The 19,636-nt window shown below is 41.2% G+C and overlaps 1 protein-coding gene across 10 annotated transcripts in view; it reads right to left on the reverse strand.

Moving 5' to 3' along the window:
- Window positions 1-19,636, reverse strand: part of YEATS2 (YEATS domain containing 2) — a 49,281-nt gene that overhangs the window by 6,951 nt on the left and 22,694 nt on the right. For 7 of the 10 annotated variants that reach the window (XR_015259387.1, XM_086754816.1, XM_086754817.1 and 4 more), the window contains 14 exons: window positions 18,204-18,311; window positions 16,968-17,141; window positions 15,502-15,760; window positions 14,504-14,665; window positions 12,823-12,935; window positions 11,580-11,735; window positions 10,726-10,899; window positions 9,160-9,358; window positions 6,497-6,628; window positions 6,136-6,225; window positions 4,991-5,102; window positions 3,555-3,628; window positions 2,359-2,438; window positions 1,260-1,461 (listed from right to left, as the gene is read on the reverse strand). Coding sequence is in view for 9 of the 10 variants with exons in the window: in XM_086754816.1 (XP_086610942.1) it covers window positions 1,260-1,461; window positions 2,359-2,438; window positions 3,555-3,628; window positions 4,991-5,102; window positions 6,136-6,225; window positions 6,497-6,628; window positions 9,160-9,358; window positions 10,726-10,899; window positions 11,580-11,735; window positions 12,823-12,935; window positions 14,504-14,665; window positions 15,502-15,760; window positions 16,968-17,141; window positions 18,204-18,311 (2,035 nt within the window). In the remaining variant the exon portion in view is untranslated. The remainder of the gene's footprint in view (window positions 1-1,259; window positions 1,462-2,358; window positions 2,439-3,554; window positions 3,629-4,990; window positions 5,103-6,135; window positions 6,226-6,496; window positions 6,629-9,159; window positions 9,359-10,725; window positions 10,900-11,579; window positions 11,736-12,822; window positions 12,936-14,503; window positions 14,666-15,501; window positions 15,761-16,967; window positions 17,142-18,203; window positions 18,312-19,636) is intronic. The other 3 variants (XM_086754813.1, XM_086754814.1, XM_086754815.1) reach the window with 3 other exon arrangements.

Genomic DNA, 19,636 nt, shown 5'->3' on the forward strand with positions numbered 1-19,636 from the left:
ATAAGGATGAACAGAAACACAAACAGTCATTGAGAACCTTCTTATTATATCTTCATGGCACTCACAGTCCTCTCCCTCATCTGCCCCTACATCAGTCAAGAAGGCTGCATTTCAGATAAAACCAGGCTAATGTGAGTCTCCTAAACATTCTCACAGAAGCTTTCTGACAACTTGGAAAGCAGTATGATGCTCTTCAACTTGCCTGGAGAAATGGAGTTTTTACTATGTAGGCACCGTGTAACACTAAATAATCTTTTACATTGTGAAAAGTATTATCATGCTTTTTAAGAAAAAATCAGAAGACAGATTCACAGCGGAATTACAAAAGGGTAACCTCTTCTCTGCATGCTTTACACGAGCCAGTAAAACCTTTAGTGGAAAGCTATGCAATAAACAGATTCTTCTCTGACAAACACAAATCTAGTTATTTAGATAAAAATATTAAAAGGTGGGTGTAGGCTTCCTTTCAACCTCCAACAACTGCAATGCAGGGCCATACTTAGCAAAAAATAATAAAATCCATACACTTCTGTGAAATAGTTTAAATCCCTGTATGATCAGAACAGAAAAAACATTCAGGTTTAGGAAAGGGATTATCTCAAAGTGAAACAACAAAGCTTAACTGCGAAGAATGGATGAAATTAAAGACGTATGTTTAATACAGACTAAAACAGACTGTGGAGATCACAGAGCTATGCCTAGTGGAATAATGTAGCAGCTGTAATAACACAACATGAAGCTTCACACATGCCAATTCAATTCACTTTTGAAGGTAAATTAACCCCCACTAAGCTCCATATTGCTGTCAGGTTTGGGCTGTTTTTTTTTTTGTACCTGAACTCATTCACTCTGTTTGCACAGTAAGTCTTAAGAGAGGCTAAGCTCACCCAAGGGCAGAAGTGTCTTTATTCCCTGTGCTTATTCTGTGTGCCCACTTATAAAATGATTACATTATGGGGCTAGAATAATCTCTCAAGATTTATCTACACTGAGCCTCCAAGGGCCCCAAAGCACAATAAAACCCAAAAGAGGCCCCAGAAAACAAGAGGGCTGACATGGACAATGGACAATCTCACTTGTAGGCTTGCCCTTACATTCTCCAACTTTTGTTATTCCAGAGTCAATTAAGTTAAAAACAAAGAAAGTAAGAATCATCTTCTCCTGAAGAAGCAGCCCATGTACGCACATACACACAGTCTTAAGCCATTCAACAAATAGCATCTTTGGCAAAAAGGAGCTTTCTGTCCCTCCATACTCACCTGGCTCACTGTCTATCTGTGTCAGCACGTCTTCAATTGAGTCCTCGTCATTCCGCAAGGTCTCAGGGTCAGGTGGAGTGTAGCCATGGCATCGGCACCAGTGCACCACGTGCTTTGTTTTCAGGGGTGTAATACTGTGAAACCTGGGGTGCTTCTCTATGATTTCCTGTAGGATCTTTCTCACTGTCATTGCTCGTTGCCACTGTGACGAACCAAAGGGAAAGTTCATCACACTGGCCAAAACATTTAAGGCTAGACTATGGCCCGGAATAATAATCCAGGTTGCAAGGAAAACAAAAGGAACATGATTTTCTCAGAAGTCAGAATGACGAGGAAAAACAAACATGTAAGATAGTCCTAATTCTGGTATGAGGCAGCTGTAGGTAGGCCATTTAAATTCTGCCCTGTCAGCCAAACAAAACCTCAAGAAAAAGGGACATACATTTACAGAAGCTTAGACCCATTTGTCTTCACTTGAAACGTCTCATCTCCCAAGAAACACCCAAGATGGCATAGTGCAAGAAATCCACTAGAGCAAAATATGCCTCTCAAAATTTTGGTCAAACTCTTTAATCATTTAAGTTGGCAACAGCAGAGGGTCTAATACTCCCCGAAAACCCCACAGCAAGATGACAAAATTATGAAGAAGTAGAGGGAAACATAACCACAACACAAAAAGCTCCAGATTAACTGTATATTTATCTTTGGTGAACTGACAATCTATTTCAGTACTAGCATTGTTTATGTCAGATCCCTCAAGTGTCTTCCTACAGAAAGCAAACACAATCTCATGAAAAGATCAACAAAGTATGTTGGGTAAAATTCCCATGACTGTAATACGCCACAGAGAAGCAATGAGGATAAAATTCTAATAGGAGAGTTTGCAGAAATTCTGATTTTTAAAACGCTTCAAAAACATCTTTCTTTGAATAAACCGAAAAATGACCTTCAGAGTCCCTTCTGCTTCAGAAAGTCTCTGAACAACAAACTGGATCGCTACCTGGACACAAATCAGCCAACAACAAGGAAGGTTCCATAATTCAGAAATCCTTCCTGTGTCCCTAATGACTGCTTATGAAACAGAGGAGCAAAGGATTACCTCAGCTGCCCTCCTCTTCCCAATATTCCAGCTGTAATACTGTTCCACTGAACTGGCACAAAAAGAGCTTGCATCTTCACCTAGAAAATATGAAGTAAAAAACAGTATTAAATTTTTAGTAAGTGAAGTAAGATAAGTTCTGGTTTTGATGTTATTTAGTGGAGAGGAAGAGGGAAATGTGTTTCATGCTTACAGGATCAAGGACTGTAATTCCCTAACTCTCACAAACACTGTTCTCTCTCTCAGCACAGCACAGATATGTCCAGCAGACACTGTGGTTTTCGGATGCAAAACCAGCATCCCTCTTGATCGTCTACACAGATGTGTGTGGCTATGAGCCGTTCTAAGCCTCCTCTTCTCCTCAAAACTGTAATGATGTAGACCTGTAAGTCTGTCTTACTGGACAAGGTCTCTTCCTTTGGAAGACTCTTTATTTTGCAAACAAATGACGACTCAAAAATGAAACAAATTGCATTGAAAAGGTTTCCTGGCAAAAATATAAGGAGGGGATATGAATCCTAAGCAGCAGATTCATGAATGCTACTGTAAGCCAGAGAGCTGTACGTAATGAAAGCTTTACTGTGCTGCTCACTCCTGCTCTCCTTACTGTGCTTATCTTGAGAGGGTCTGCCCTACCCAGTCTCCAGGACCACTTGTTCAAAGGACGTTAGTTACCAGAGAGAGCTGATACATTTTCAGCTATGTACAGGAGTAAGAAGTAGGCAATTATAAATGATCATAAAATATCAAAACGTTTCTCTACACTTTTTGGTTAAAAAAAAAAAAAAAGGCAAAAAACTCCAATAACAAACACACTCCAGTGCTGAGCTATGTTATCGTATTTGCAAGCATTTTTGAAACCCTGTTATTAAATTAAAAAAAAAAAAAGAAGAAAAAAAAAGAAAAAAAGCACATCCATTAAGGACAAACCAGACCTACCTGCAGCCATTACGTGAGGAAGTACAATCTATTTCTAACCAAAAACCAGATGAAAATGAATAACTGCTGACAATATATCTGGCTTCATTGGAAGAACCTAATTCTAAGCATCTTTAGAATAACCGCTGGCATAAACTCTCTAGGAGAATGCCTTCATTTCATTCTGCCTTTTAATATTTTTTGTGGCTACAGAGTATGCAAGGCATTCTGTTGATACACTGAAAACAGAAAGCAAAGCCTTTTCATTTACTGCTTACTTTTTTCAGCAATTAATGGAACCTTCTTCACTATTGCTGTTAAAAGCTGCTGGATGTTCTCCAAATATTCTATGCTGCAACAGATAAAAAGAATCACAATAAATACTGTTGGAAGCACTGAATCAGATGCAAAAAGTTTCAAAATCACTGCATAGTTTAAAGCCTCTAGCCCCAAGGCATTACAGCAATACTAACGTGAGGATAAACTGTTATGCCTCAATCTGGAGAAGGTATTTCAACCAGCCCTTCCTCTTCCCAAAGTGTCCACATCTGAAGCTGCATTTGTCAAGCTGAAAAACTGGAAAGAGGGTTTTTTTTGGGCAGGCTTGGAAGAAATCCCTGCACCATCTCGCAAGCTGCAACACTACTTTGAGGGGAAAAAACACACCTGTTAGTACAGGCTGTCCCAGTAGGGACACGGGAAGCTTTGTACTTTCTGTTGCTGCTAATCATGTCTAACAGTGCTCTGCGACAGGGAAAGGCTACGCTCAGTGGCTCATTTGCTGCCACTCAACACATTTGCTGTAACATAAAAACTTGAACTAACAGGAGTTTAGATACATTTTACTTAACTAGCCATACTGTATTTAACGAGCAAGAAATGTATTTCCCAGTAGTTATTTTATAACTAACATAATTTCCAGTGTGTAGTGGCTTAAGATTTATTCCTGTCTCCTACACATACTCTCCATCAGGGTAATGCCTGCAGGGATATGTTGGGATAACAAAATTTCAAAATATGGAGACAGGAGTCAGCCACTGGAGGAACCAAGAGCAGAAGAAACATCCTACACATTACAAGAAATATGCAGAGAAAATTTTGCAAACTGAGTTCTGATGAAAAAAAAAAACCACTAAGAAGTACTTGCAACAGCATCAAAAACAAGGCAGTAGATTTCACAGCATCCAGTGAACAAATACTACAATCATATTTATTATTTAATTCTAATTCTGAACCAGGGCAGCCCTCATACTAAGTAATTAAAGAAATATATTAGCTTGACAAGACTAGAGAGGTAAGAAGAGAGACAGTTCTACTTAGTTCAGATGCCCTCTTTTTGACCTGCATTTTACTGAGTACTTTGACCTCAGTAAGGACACGCAACAGCAATGGGAATTATACAAACAGTGGATGATAAAGAGCTTTTAGCAGCTTGAGGTTTTAGCAAACCCCTAAACAACTGCAAATCTTCAAATAATGTTTTCCCCTTTCACGAGCCCTGCATACAAATCCATTTACAAAGAAAATATTGCAACACTGTCTGAAAAAAATGCCACCCAACGGGATTAGTACTGATGCAGCGGCATATGAGACAGAAGATTTTATAATGTATTTCTAGGTCAAACTTAACACTACTGCACGTATCCCTAGAACCTCCTCCATTCCCCCTAATATTTCAAAGATCAGAAATCCTTACAGAGAAATGAACAATTACTTGATAATGTAATTCCCAAGTTCAGGGCTCTCTTCTGTTTTAACTGCTGCTTGGCCTTCCTGGGTACCCACAGAACTGCAGTTTTGTCCTGTTGAATCAGGCTCCATCTTAACTTCAAAGAAACAGAACACATTTTAAAAGACAAAAAGTACCAGTCAGCTGGGTAAACAGTGTCTTGTGAGACTCCAGTAAGAGTAAGGGACTTACATAATATCACTGCATTTGTTGTCTGCATTCTGATTGTTAAGCATGAACAAATTTGGCCTTCAATTCTGCTGAAAGCAAGCCACCAGAACATGTTCCCCACCTCCAAATCTCAACAAGCTCACATCTCATCCTTTTTAGAAAATCTGCATAATTAATTCTTGATGTTTCTGCATATGTCTGCCTGATCTAAACTGAACTGCCTGCACATGTACATTGGCCTTTCTGTAAATAAATAGCTGGATGCAAAACTACTAACAGTTTTAGCAAGAAGTGACATTTCTAAGTGAGAACTTTACTTGAAGAGATCACTGGTTCTGACATCAGTGAACTTTCTCATGTCTAGGACAGAACTCTGGTGAGACAGGAGCAGGGGGGAGAGAGAGATATTCCCAACCCAGACGGCCAGGCAGTCTGGTCATTCATTGGGGATGGGAGAGACGCATGACAGTTCTGCAAGAACCGCACTTTGAGTGTCTCAGCTCTGGCCTATGCATTATTCTGGGAAGCACTGTGTGTACATCTTTCCCCTCTGTGTGTGTGCACATGCACACATGCTCTCTACATCTAGTGCTGTTGGAAAGCATTCTCCAGGACATTTCACCACAGCCACCATTCTGAGGACAGCAGTAACTGTGATTAAATACATGCTGCTCCATGCATTTCTGCAAATATGGATTGAAACAATGAATGCCTAAAGGTACTTATTATGGTAGCTTCCTAGACCATCCTCATTTCGCTCTGTGCTCTGGGATTTGTTGAAGGGGAAGTCACTGTTGATTTCCTAGTCTCCAGGTGCCATTTTTACTTGATTTAAACCCTACTAACAATTGAAATAAAGGAACCTACAGTCACAGGGCCTACTTTCATAGTCGGGCCACTTGCATAAAGCAGCACCAGCTTATTTCTACTGCTTATCTTACTGAGAAATTCCTTGTTACCTTTAGTGATGGATGCTGTAGAGGGACTAGGGACAACTGTACTTGCTGCTGTGACAGCTGAAACTTTGGTGGTAGAAAGTGACTGTATCACTGGAGAGGAAAAAGAAAAGAAAAAAAAAAAAAAGAAAAAAAAAGAAAAAAGGACAACAGAGAAGAAAAAAATCAAATTTCATACTTTGACAAATAACCATGTTCAGAAGCAACACAGGTTTTTTTTTCAGCACAAACTTTAGGGATGAATTTCCTTGCTACATTTTCTTCTGTCTCTAATTTTGGATCATGTATGCCAACAGTGACCAAGAGCTACCCTGTGTTAAAGGGGATTTTCAAACACCATCTGTCATCCTCCTCTGCCCTTTACCTTTGTTCATAGGCATGAGTATTGTCTGAACACCTCCAGAAGCTGTGTTTACACCGAGCTGTTTAAGCTGGCTGGGAACTGTCAGAACAGCCTGCTGTGGACTAGACTGATTTGAGTGGATTTTTAGCAACCCTGCAAGAAGAACGGAAGACAAAACGTTAAGTAAAACACACCATTTAGTTTATCTCCAGCTATTTCTCTCCCTTTCTGCCTGAACCAGGATGGCATGTAAGCTAGCACTGCCACCCTCTTAACAAGCCACAGTTCAGCCAACTGTCTGACAAGTTTTTACTTAAGCTAAAGTCGATGTAACACAAACCTTTCAACTGAAGCAGGCTCAGTACAGAGTTAAACACTCTTGTCAGAACAAGACTTTGTGCTCAAGGGTCTGGTAAGCCAGTGAACTACAGCTCCATTGTACTTACACAGCCATTCTCACTGAGGTATCCGAGTGCCACACGCACCTCTGCAATTCGGCTCAGCAGCATCCACTGCAGTCAGCAGAGCACAATCAATCATGTTTTAACTAAGCGACAAGCCCAAGGCTTCGCAGCAAGTCCAGTGAAGGACAAACCTGAACTGAGTGTCCTGTGTCCTTGTAACATGTACTGAATACATCCATAAGGATGGCTAATCAAGCTATGAAGCATATTAAAGTGGGGACTGAATTAAATAACTGATTTTAGTCAAGGCTAAAACAACAAGAAGGACCTTCAGATATTAACAGCATTATCAATGGCAGCACAGAGTGAGTTCGGTAAAATCAGCATAGCTTCAAGCTGCCCTACAGTGCCATGGGCAAGTCGTACTCGTCACCTGCCCACCAGCCCTCTCCTCCACAGTGGTAACATCCCGAGCCACCACAGCCAGCATTCTAACACTGATCTAAGTCTACATGTATCCTTTCTACTGGTAAACCAGCTATTTTCAATATAATTGTATTCAACATACAGCTAACTTTTCTTCAGATTGTGGAAATTCAACAGACTTCTATGTCAGAACATTGACAACAGTAGACTTAGTCTCACGATAGTAATTTTATACTCACGATTTGTTTTGAGATAAAGTTTCCATTCTCCTCATATTTTATTATTATTGTTTAAGAAACAGAGCTGCCTTCCAAGCACTAGACATGCAAGGTCTGGTAAAGATGTCTCTCGGTTTTGAAAGATGCGTACCACTGGTCAGTTAGGCTTTCACCTCCAGGCAGGAAGGCTAACCTAGTATCACCAATTCATTTGTGTGTGATGCACAGATGTGTCAGGATAAGATAGCAAGGGACCCAAACAGCAAGGCAAGTGAGAAGGGACATTTTCAATGAACCCTATTAGCCTGATGGGTGGGAGACATTGTTCCTTGCAAAACAAGTGAAAAATTGAGATTCTTTTTGAAAAGTTGCCTTAAAAATACAACTATTCATAACTTTAACACTGCTTTGTTTTTTATTTGCTTGTTGTTTCTTTTTTCTTCTTCTTTTTTTTTTTTTAACATTAAAATAACATGTTCTACAGCCACTGCTTCTTTTGGGATTCTTGAATAAATAGTTTTTCATGATGAAGTCAGTGCCTGAGGTTACAAAACCCAAACCAAAATGTAGATTCTCATACCTAAATGAGATTTTTAATCTGAAAGCTATTTAGAATGGCACATTTTCTGAAAAAAAGAAAAACCCCACTTGTTGTTTTGTTTGCAAAGAGGAAAATACTCAACTGCTTACTGCAGAATTGTGGCAGTCTCAGCAGTCTATGTTGTTTACTTTCAAGCTCTGGGAAAAACAGAGTGATGAAAAAGGAGGAGTTTGGAACACTGTACACATAGGAAACAAGAAGAGTTGCTTTAAAAAGACACTGTCAGATGAGCTTGGTGTCACTTAGTTTCTCTTTTCTTTGTATTTTTACTCTCTTTCCACTTAGTAATAAGCCACTTCAAGTGAACAGAACATGCCAGCAGGTAAATTAGTCAAATTTAAAATTTCCAATTTTAACCTGTAATACTCAAATTAAACCTGCTGTATTTGCTCTCCATGATACAAAAGATACTGGAAGACAATAGAAGTAAATAAGCAAAACTCCCCTCTACATAAGGGCAGCAGTCCATCTTTATTAACTTGAAACATTGCGGATCCAGCCTACCTCACGGTACTTAATGGATTTTGAATTCAAAGCCTTCAGTTTCCCCTAATCAACATCGCTCTCCTTTCCAAGCCAAACAGCAGATGCAAAGCCTCAGAGCCAAATTCTGCTCATGCAGCACTTCAGTGGAGTTTCACTTTCACAAACTAACCAAGTCTGTGGCATCGCTGGTACCTTGGCAGTTTCAGCATTCAGTGACACATCGTTCTCTTGAATAGGAAGAACACAACTTCTAACGAGAACCTGGCACGAAAACTAAAATCCCTCTTCAATATCAATGGGCAACTCGCACTATTATTTGTAACAGATACAGTCAATGCACTGATGTGACAGGATGACCAATTATTTAGACGTCTCTTTGGCTAAGCCAAAAGTTATGCTAGTAAGATATGTTTTGGAAAGCATGACTTCACTTTTATGCATACACAAATGCGGGTGGCTCTCTATTCATCCATCCACAGTGAAGACATCTAAATAACTCACAGCTGGATTCCAACTTTCTACAGGAAAGGCATGAAGGGAGTTTAATACCTGATACTGCAGCTTTTCCGGTCACAGGTGTTGGTGTAGTCATCAGAGAAGCAACACTTACAACAGTGGAAGTAGCAGTTTTATTCACCACTGATGAAGTAGACTGGCTCTGGCTTATACAGATCTGGTGCTGCTGTCCAGATGTCTTTGCTGCAGGAGTTCCAGAAGATGATGAACTAGAACCTGCACTATCTACTTGCTGCATAAAAGAGGCAGAGAGAGATAAAAAATTCCTTTTCATGTTATAGATGACTGAACAAGAAGCACAACAAGGCAATATCTAGAAGCAGCAAAACCAAATGTTTATCTATCAATCATTAAAAAGCAAGAAGTTCTCAAGCACATATCCAAAAGCCCATACACAACGATGGTACATATAGAATGGAGGCTCTTTCAAGCAGAAAAAGTGAAACTGTGCACACAGGAACTGCTACAACCGCTTAGATAGTATCTGGAGCTAGGTCCCTTAACTTCAGCAAGCAGGTAGGCCTCCAGATGAGAAGTTTGACCCAGGAATGTTTCATATTTCCCTGCTGCTTAGAAATCCACAGGTATCAGCAGACAAATGGGAAAAATGTTTGGGATAAAGAGGCTGGATGTAAAATTTCTATCTCTGCAGCTTCACTGAGAGCTGTAAAAACAGGGAGTAGCATTTAACACAAATTTTAGCATCTTCACCTATATATGCTGCATATGCCAGCATTCAGCCCTCTGAGAGCAACAAGGCATCATCTCTCCACAGGCAAAAGCCGTGTGGCTAAGGGAACTCTCAAAGTGAATTATACACTGCTCTTTTTGGTGCCTGTCCACCCTATGAACTCCAACTCCAGTCCAGGTGGATAACCTGCATCAATTGGATACATGGCTGAATCCACGCGTAAGAGCATTCACTCTAGGAATGCAAAATTTTCCTTACAACTTCACTCTATGCCAAAGCACCTCGTTCTAAGGCTGCACTGTTATGAATCCCCCAAGGTGCAGAGGAGTGACATCCTTTGAACACAGTCAGGACAAAAGGACCACAAACTCTGGCCACTGCTGGCCTCCGAAATCTGCTGATAGCAGATTGGGCACTAAGCACTGTGGAGAGTCCGTGACCTTAGAGGAACGTCCTAGTCTAGTTACTGCTGGCTTTCACAGGCCTACTGGCTACAGAGCTGCAGGCATTTCACATTCTTCTGCAGATTTTTGTGCCAGCAGCAGATTTGGTGTTCGAAAGCTGCATAGCCTCCCCGCCCAAAAAAAACCCCACCCTGGTCTGGGTGATTGCAAAAGCTGTTTCAGATAAAATTCAGGTAAGCAGGGAAGGTTTTAACAACACTAAAAGCAAGAAAGTGCAAGTTTCAGTTTCTCTTCTCCCCTTGTTTCTTCACAGATATCACTTTATGCCAAAACAACCCAACATAAAAGGAGTTGTGTGCACTGCGCTGGTACACAAATAAGAGCAGACCCACCAGCAATGCTGACTGAGAAGAAGAATACCAATAGGGGAAAAGAGCAGTAGCTGGGGATTATACTGGCTAGAGTGCAAACATTATATTATAGAAACATTGGCAATATTCTCACCTGGGCCACCCCGTTTGTGGGAAGGGCCACGGCAGGAGCAGCAGCTGTGGTGATAACACCTCCTGATACTCTCAGCACAGTAGTGCCAGGTTTGGAGAGCTGGGATGAGGCAGGCACTGATTTTATAGACCCATCTGATATTTTCACTAGTGATGTCTGTCCACCAGGTGCAGCCTTTGAAAAAGAATTCAGCATAAGGAAAAAGGTGTATTTGTTTGGATTTTATTTAAAATTACTTAAACCCCCCTGCCCCAACAACAAACTAAACAAGACAAATGCTTTCTATATTACTGAAAAATATTTTTTTAAGACTTTTGAAAAAGGCAAATTGTGGCAATAATAGCTGGAAGAGAATTATGACCTCAGTAATCAACTTTATCGAACTGCTGATTTTGAAAAATATGCCTATGAATCTTGAATTTTGGATCATCAATTACAAGTACTCTTGGGGAGTCTGAATTTCCTAGGGACCACCTGCTAGTTTTTAAAAGAAAGACCTTCAAGGGATACTAAAACCAAAAGTTTTAAGAGCTTCAGCAGGTGACCTATTTCTAAGGTTCAAATATTTAAGCACATTTCTGCACCTGACTGTATTCACTTCTTTAATTCCATGGCGCTAAGAACTCCCAGAGCACATTCGCAAACTAGCAACCCAAGCTTACACATGACCCACTCTCAGGACAGAAATAAAGCTGGAAAACTGTGATCCAATATCTGCATATGAAAGTAGGCTTTTCATACCCAAATCAAACAACTACAAAAGGAAAAGCTCTCACAACGTGTGGCTGTGGTTCCTATACTTTATTTGACAGAATGCTAACTGGTAAAAGAAAAACACATCACTTGCATATTACCTGGGTAAATAGAGCTGTCTTCTGTCCAGTTATCACTTTCAGTGCTTGTCCTTGTGTGGAAGATGCTCCAACTCCTATACTGCCCTGAACAACTGAAGCTGGAGTCAGCTGCTTCCCAGAATTCTGAGGAGAAGGCTGGCCGACCAGAAAGGTGCCCTGCTCCAGAAATAAGTTTGGGAGGTCAGCACTTTGAAACCTGGTTAAGAGTCAGAAATCTAGGAGTGTCGATACAGGATAAAAGCCTGTAGCTGTAATGCAACAACAGCATTTCATCTTCCTAAAACAAGGCATTGCTTATTACAGTGGATGCTTCCGCACTAAGAGCTGGACACAACCTTCTCTTCTTGGTGCAGAACACTGATGCAAGGGAAAGGGTGAAAAAGCCACAGTTTCCTGACTTGTCAGAGGCACCTACTACAACTTAATGCACTTTATGCTTTTCAAGTTTACTCTTTGTGACAAATGCTGCTTAGTATGCAAAATCATAGAGGCTACTGCTGGGCTAGGCAAAAAAAAAAGGAGAAAAAAAAAAAAAAAAAAAGAAACTGAAACATTCTGTTACCTTCTCACTTCAAAATGTATTTAATTCTCTCAACATGCAGAAATCACAGTGACAACTGGAGGTGTGCACTCTAATAACCCACCACCCAAGATCTGCTGCTTGACCTGAGACCTTGCCACCCTTCCTGCTTCACATCAGTATTCAGTTGCTACCCTTTGGAGGCTTCATTCACCCACTGTCACACAGAGATGCCTTCACACAATCTTCTTTCCTGATTTTACTTTCTTACTCAGCCTTGCTGTTTCACTCCAACAGATCTCCTTTATTCTTCTCTCTCTCTCGTGCTTTCCTCCAACTCTTACGTATTTTTAAGACAGCTCTTCCAGCATCATCTCTGTGATACCACCTCTCTTGTTTCGGTGACCTTTGTGGCCCTGCCACCAGGCAGTCTTATCACACTGTCTCTTCTCCACCTCCTGCCTACCCTGGCCTTACTCAGTGCAGCGTTCTCAGTCTGCAAGGAGCCATGAGGGTGTGACCCTGCAAGCGGAGGTGAGGGGCAGAGATGTGCCAACAGCAATAGCAAGTGTAAAGCAGGTGCCTGGCAGAACGAAGAGGTGCAAGGGTTGTTAGAGAGGATCTAGATCCCATAGTCCAAGAATGTTTCATGTACTACAGAAGCACAGGACATCCACCTAACACCACTGCAGCCTGAAATGTCCATCTGCTTATGCCACTGACCTGGGGTGTCTGCTTCAGGATGTAGGATGTATAAGTGAGGTGCTGTGACAAGTTACTGCTTGTGCTTTGGGTTCCTCCTCCTCCACTGTTTGTAGAAGAACCAGATTGGAGACCTGTAACCAGAAAAAAAGGCTTTACCCTTCAGTAACCAGACACTGTCAGCTGTCAAAGCATCCCTGCATATACAAGTAATTGAAAACACTTTGCAAGACATTTGCTGCCACGTGTTTTGCAGCTGAGTAACATTATTGCCCAGCACAGCACAGTTCAGGTACACTGCTGTGCTCTCTTATAGCTCAGCAAACGCCAAGAGCGAAAGGAGCTATGGGGGAAAATAAGGAGGACAGGTGTGCAAACAAAGCTCATTTGAATATTCTATCAAAAGAAAATGCTGTCCGACACATTAACAGTCTTCTCATCAATCTTTTGCAGATTATGTATCTGCAGCAAAAGCCCTAGAAACACTCTGAATCCCATTAGCTTCTTAATTTTACTTTTATTGGCTGTTCCAATGCAACTTTGTTAATAGAGTATTAGATCACAGATACTGAGCAGCAGTAATTTGCAGTGACACTTTTATATTGCTCTGCCTCCAGAAGGAACAGCCTGACTTTTTTGTAGTCTCTCATTAAGAAACAAGGGTAAAGAAAAAAATTCATGGCTCTGTCATAAAAATCACAAGTATTTGGTCTTCCTTGACACCTGCAAGATTCATTCCTTGTCAAAGCTGGACTGCCACAGCTGCCTCTTTAGATCTCAAGCAATGGGGCTCCCATCACAAGTTCTACAGCCCAAAAATACCTTCAGCAAGAGTATCTACTTCTTCAGTGATGGGTACTCTATTGCTATGTCGCTGCTCCTTACAGCCTTATATATTAAACTGAATAATAGCTCTTCCTTATTGCCAGTAACAGAACTATGAGCAAACAGTTTATACGCAATCAATCTCCCATTCCAAACCCCAGCCTCAAAAGGATCATTCTGGAGAAGGCTCACGACAGAACTCTTCACCTACACAGTCCAAAACCTGCAGTAGTCTTTCCCAACAACAACAGTACACTATAAACCAAGTGTCGCCCATTGGAACTATTTTAGCAGTGTTATTCTCCAGGTATTTCACAGCAAGTTTGATTCACATGGCCATTAACAAAGAAGTGTTTCTGCTGTTCTCAACAGCTTGGAGCCAAACCTGATACCAATATTCAAAACGATTTCTTTCCCTCATTCCAGATACAGTATCTTGTCCTTTTCAAAGTTAAGCTTCTCATGCTCCTAGTTTCTTCAGGTTGTCATTCCATTACTTATTAATAACCTTCACAATGACATTCAAATTAATCTCAGTTCTACATCGTGAAAATGCAGTTGTCTCTTCTGGGAAGCGGTCTCTTCACAAGGAAGAGTTAAAGACAACACTTGACTGAATTTTGAGGAAAACTGCATTTTCTGCTTTCAGCACAGAAAGACACTGAGAGCACAGCATAAAAAGCAGTTTCATCTAAACCAGTAGACACTTGTGAGATTTCAGTCTTAAAAAGAACCGCATGCTGTGTTGTTGTGAACAAAGAAACCCCATCCCACTACTGACTTCCACAGTACCAGGATGCTTTATAGCAAAAACGCCAAACATTAATTATGCAGTGATTACATTATTTAACTCATTAGATTTCCCTGCAAGACTAACTAGCATTATTTGTGGCTCGCAGTATGGCTCCTTGGGGTATGAGAAGCAGTTTTCCTTTCCCAGAAGGATTCTTGCTGTTGGTGGTGAGGTACAGTTTGGTGCCTGGTGGTAAGTTTGCCAAGTTTGCCAGGTTGGTGGCTGGTAACTGCAGTGTAGCCATCACTAGAAAGAAAGAATAAAAAGAAATAAAACTACTGCTTGCAAAAAGTAGTATGCATTGAAATTTGCAGAGGATAAAAGTACTAGGAGTGACATGCAGCTAGTCTTTGATAATCCATACTTAGCTGACCTAACCCGCAGATTAACTCCACCAGTGATGCAAAGACACTTTTTTGAGTAGGTGTGGAGAAAAAAACAAACAAAAAAACCAGCAGCTCCCTGTGTGCAGTACCACTTATGGCTGCAGGCCAATGCAGCACAGCCATGGGGTCTACAGGCTTACTCCAGTCCAGGGGCCACACACTACCTTTCAAACAGCCCAGAGCCTGAGCTAACACACTCAGCTAATGCCAGCTGTGTGCAGAAGCAGGCGGGGTGCTTCTGCCCATACTCCCGTAAGTGTAAGCACTGGGGAAGATATGCAGATGCAGTAAGGACAGTTTGGCTCTTCTTGGTTGGATTTACATGAAGTCCTTTGAGCACCTAAGGACCAGAATGCTGGGCAAAACTTGAGACCTGCCTCCATGAAAGTCTATGAAGTCTCCAGCACACTCTCCAGCATATATGTCTGATCTCCACTCACCTAACAACGCGTGTTTTAAAGTATCTGTGCTCCCTCTTCCTCCTTACAGGTGAGCTAACATTTCCTTTCTTACTAATCTTCGTCAGCCTGAATATCCCTACAGACCTCTCTACTCATTTTGAAGAGCTTCTCTTCTGAGATTAGTAAGAAAGAATATGTTAACACATAGTTATTCTGCAGCTGAAGAAATCATTACAGAGCCTCAAAGTCATCATGTCTCATCATGAGCTATTAACAAGGTGTAAAATTACTCTACCTGAGCCTTGAGATGTACTTTTCTGAGCACCTGTGGAAGAAACTTGTGCCTTCGTTATAGTCTGCACAGGCTGAGCAACAATCGTCCCTCCGCCTCCACTCACAATGGCTTTGGCTACGCCTTGAGTCACAACCTGCTTCGGACCAACAGCCTTTGCTACCGAAGAGCTAGACTTCGCCACAAGTATCTGGCCACCACTTATAGCCACCGCTTGTTTCACTGTCGACTGTAAAGCAGAACCAACTGGAACGCTGACAACCTGCAACAAATAAGTATTGGATGATGTGCTGCTGGCAAGAGCAATCATCTGAATTCTACCTCCATCTCTAGGCATTTCAGGACCCTTTATACATGTCTAGTCACGTATAAAAGCTATTAATTCAGAAACAAAATTAAACTGGCAAGAGGCCAATCCCAAGTAAAAAGATAAACCGTTAAACACAATTGGGATTTCAGAGCACCCACAAAAGATTAAGTACATTCAAATTACAGGGCACTTCCATTTTTTTCTGAGCAATGGCTTAATTCCAGCTGAAGATAAAGCCTGCCTTGGCAAGGCACAGAGATCCAGAAATTTAGTTGCAACATATTCATGGGAACAGACTCCCTGGGAAAACTATGGCCTCAAAGCAGAATCCAGGAAGTGCTTCAATTTTATGTGCTGACAGCAACTGCAGGGAAACAGGAGTTTGCATACCTGCTCAAACAGGCAAAAAATGCAGTAAAAAGGACAACGAACTGTTGCAAATGTAAATATATATTTACTTATGCAAAAGTGAAAGCTCTGTATGTAGTTTCTTGTGCTTGGCACCGTCAAAGAGATTTGATGCTATCCACAATAGAAACAGGCAAGAATGGAGACAGCTTCTGACACATCTGTCATCTTGTCACTGGACAATTACCGTGCCTTCTCAGAAGCTGCATCACTCCTGTCACAGCAGCACTGCATTGGCACAGACTCCTACAATAAAACACCTGAGTTGCCACTCAAGTGGGACTGCTTTCACCTAATGCTAGTTCTGGCTCAGCCTCCACCCCACTCCCTATTTGTCCTGTTCTTTTTTGTTGCAGGCCTGCAGTCCAAGGAAAGAATTTTCCTCCTCTTACAGAAAGCCCTGGATGAGTTTCAGCAAGAGCTGATGATGGCAGCCAACTTTCTGGGTTGACAGGCTTCAGTTCAAAACCATCCCCACCCCACTCCTGCAATGGGTTAGACAGAAGTGGGAGATGTTCCCTGTACACAACGAAATGCAGTAGCGCCTGCTCACTCTGCTCTCTTGTCAAGAACTACAAGTAAGCACAATAACAGCCACTCTGTGCATATGGAGAAACCAGCTAACCACAGTGCTGCTGCCTGGGTCTGAGACAGAAGCAACCCTCCACCCCTGAGAGAAGCATGAAGTGTTGAAATAAAACCACAAGAAAGACAACTTACACCACACCAAAGACGACCAAGTGCCTCCTACCTTAGACTGCACTGTCCCCTCGCCTGTGCTCACGACCGGCTTCTGCGGCGACAAGGCTAACATGTGGCTCCCTTTTACAGTGACATACTGCTGCACAGAGGTCTGAGTCGTTGTCCCTGTCGCTGGTAGCTGAGGTTGCTGGGGCAGCTCTCCCGGCTCCTGCTTTATTATCACCTTTTAAACAGGAAGAAATAACAATAAGAAAAGCAAACACCTTGAATCACTGGGGATCATTTCTGGAACAGCCTGTCTGCAGGAAAGGGCAGGCAACAGCCAGTAAACTCAGACGTGGTTCCTACCACCAGGTGGACTCTCTAACTTGGCTCCAAGATGAGGGCTACTCCCAACACACAAGTGAGGAGGAGGGGAACGTGTCTGTATTTACAAAGCACTCCAGATTGGAGAGATGCTCATAGAAATTGCTAGTAATATTACAACTACTAGTCACGCTAACAACGGACTTGGCCAGACCTGAATTCTTCAGGCCCTGCATCTCAGCATGGAGCCACACCACTTTAAGGTTTCAAATTTCTAAGCATCTTTCTGCTCAGAACACATTCTAAACATTTTTTTTTCCTATATCCTGCAAAATTACTACTGGTATTATAGCTATAGATATTGTAAATCGTTAGAGCTGACACTATGCTCTTGGGCATATGTTTTATGTTTCTCTGGGACAGGGCCTAAATCTAATCCCTAAGAGTAGCGACTCAAGAAAGGCTGGGGTCTTTTTTGCATTAGATTGTTCTAGGTACTGCAACTGGTAGGAAGCACTCTTCCACATTTTACTTGGATTACCTAGTATTGCCAGATACAACTTTAAATTCCAGATGGCAACATTTAAGGAAATGTACTCAGAAGTGGCAACATCCAAGATTCAGAAATCACTATATCATTTTTAAGAAGCTCCTAACAGATCTACTGCAGTTTACTTTTACTGTATCCCACTAAAAATAGCTTTTAAAATATTCGCCTCAATAAGACAATGATTCAAAAAAAACAAGAAAGGATGAAAGAGGACATTAGAAGAAAGATCATAGGTACACAGTAGAGCCACAGGGAAAGAAAAGAAAATAAGATACATTTTTGAGAGGTGCTAGAGAGCCCTTGTCAGCAAGTCACATTGGTTCCAGTAACAGGTTTACATGCACTGGAAGTTACACGGTTTATGGCACAAGCCATCATGAAATGGCATTACTGGGCTCCTTGTCCTGGCACAAAAGCCAAGAGGAATACCTTCGTAAAAGCTCCAAGTCCTCCAGTGACCGATTTGGGGCTTTGCACCTTGGAATGACTCCCAATGGGACAAAGGGGTGGCATGGTGGCAAAAAGAGAATCCTCCTGCTGCGAATAGGAAGATATGGAGAGGGAAAAAAAAAAAAAAAAAATCAGTGAAACATCTACTACAAGAAATAAAACAATAGACTGCTAATAAAGGGTAGCACGGACCATGTAAACAAGCCAAATTACCTATACAAATAAGACATTTCCAAAATCAGTCCACGCTTAAGTAAAAGGAGCGTAACACACTTAATACAACGTATAAAGCAAATTTTTTTTTGAAAGTTACATCTCCAACTGCAGTAGCTGTTTCTTACTACAGTATACACAGGTGAGAGAAATGGATTCACGTTCCCTGACTAGCTTTTTATACAAAGCATTTCAGAGCTGTAAAATTCAAGCAGGCTAATGGGGGACCCTGCTTTAAGGAGGGATTTGGACTGGATAATCTCTAGAGGTCCCTGCCAACCTCAACCACTCTGTGATTCTATATACAATCTCAGAGACAGGAGACAATCCAAGAAGAAACAAGTTATGGAGGGGAAAAAAAATGTTCAATTTAAGTCTGCAAGCAAAATTCTCTCAGATGAATTTTTGCTCTCCTGTAACTAGAAAGATGGGATGGCACACAGCCTTTCCAGGTAGAAAGAAACAGCGAGGCTATGTAACTAAATGCAGTAAAAAACATCTCCACACCTGCAAAATCATGCACCTGGCATTTCTGGATCTGAGGCTGGTAGAAAACTTAAATGCATTTGAGAAAGTTTGTTACAGTTCTGTTTTACATAAGTAAAATAACTGTGTAGTGGTTATTTTAAAGTGGCTGATGATACACAGCCTTAATTCATTAAAAAAAGGCAGAGAAAACCAGCACATAGTGAAGAGATGAAAAGTGGTGAGCTCAGTACAATCTGTAACATCACACTGCATTAGGAGACATCTCCTCTTTAAAGATACCATAAAATTACAACTTTTCCATCAACCAGAAGACATAAATCAGGATACATTTCTATTTACAAAGCTAAGATTATACATATATCTATATATATATTTAATATCTTCAGTTTTTAACTTCTCCCTGCAAATACAGAATTCAACTGTTACTTATGACATATGCCTACTTTGACTCATTTAAAACCTTTCAGAAAGAAACTGTCCCAAATCAGTGAAAATAAAAGACTAATGAATGGTTTTCAACATAGTTAAGTGAAATCCATCTGAGCAGGCAGGCTCTTGACAGTTGAATAGCTAGCTGCACACCTGACACTCAAAATGCTACTCCAAACTAATTGCCTCAGACAGTAATCTTCAACACTTTTCCCCTAACAGACATAGGAAGCATTTCAGTTCCAAATGTAAAGTGATTTGCTCTTTGCAGGCTACTGGCA

The sequence above is a fragment of the Chlamydotis macqueenii genome, chromosome 9 (assembly GCF_036417535.1).
Source record: "Chlamydotis macqueenii isolate bChlMac1 chromosome 9, bChlMac1.mat, whole genome shotgun sequence".
Classification (NCBI taxonomy): domain Eukaryota; kingdom Metazoa; phylum Chordata; class Aves; order Otidiformes; family Otididae; genus Chlamydotis; species Chlamydotis macqueenii.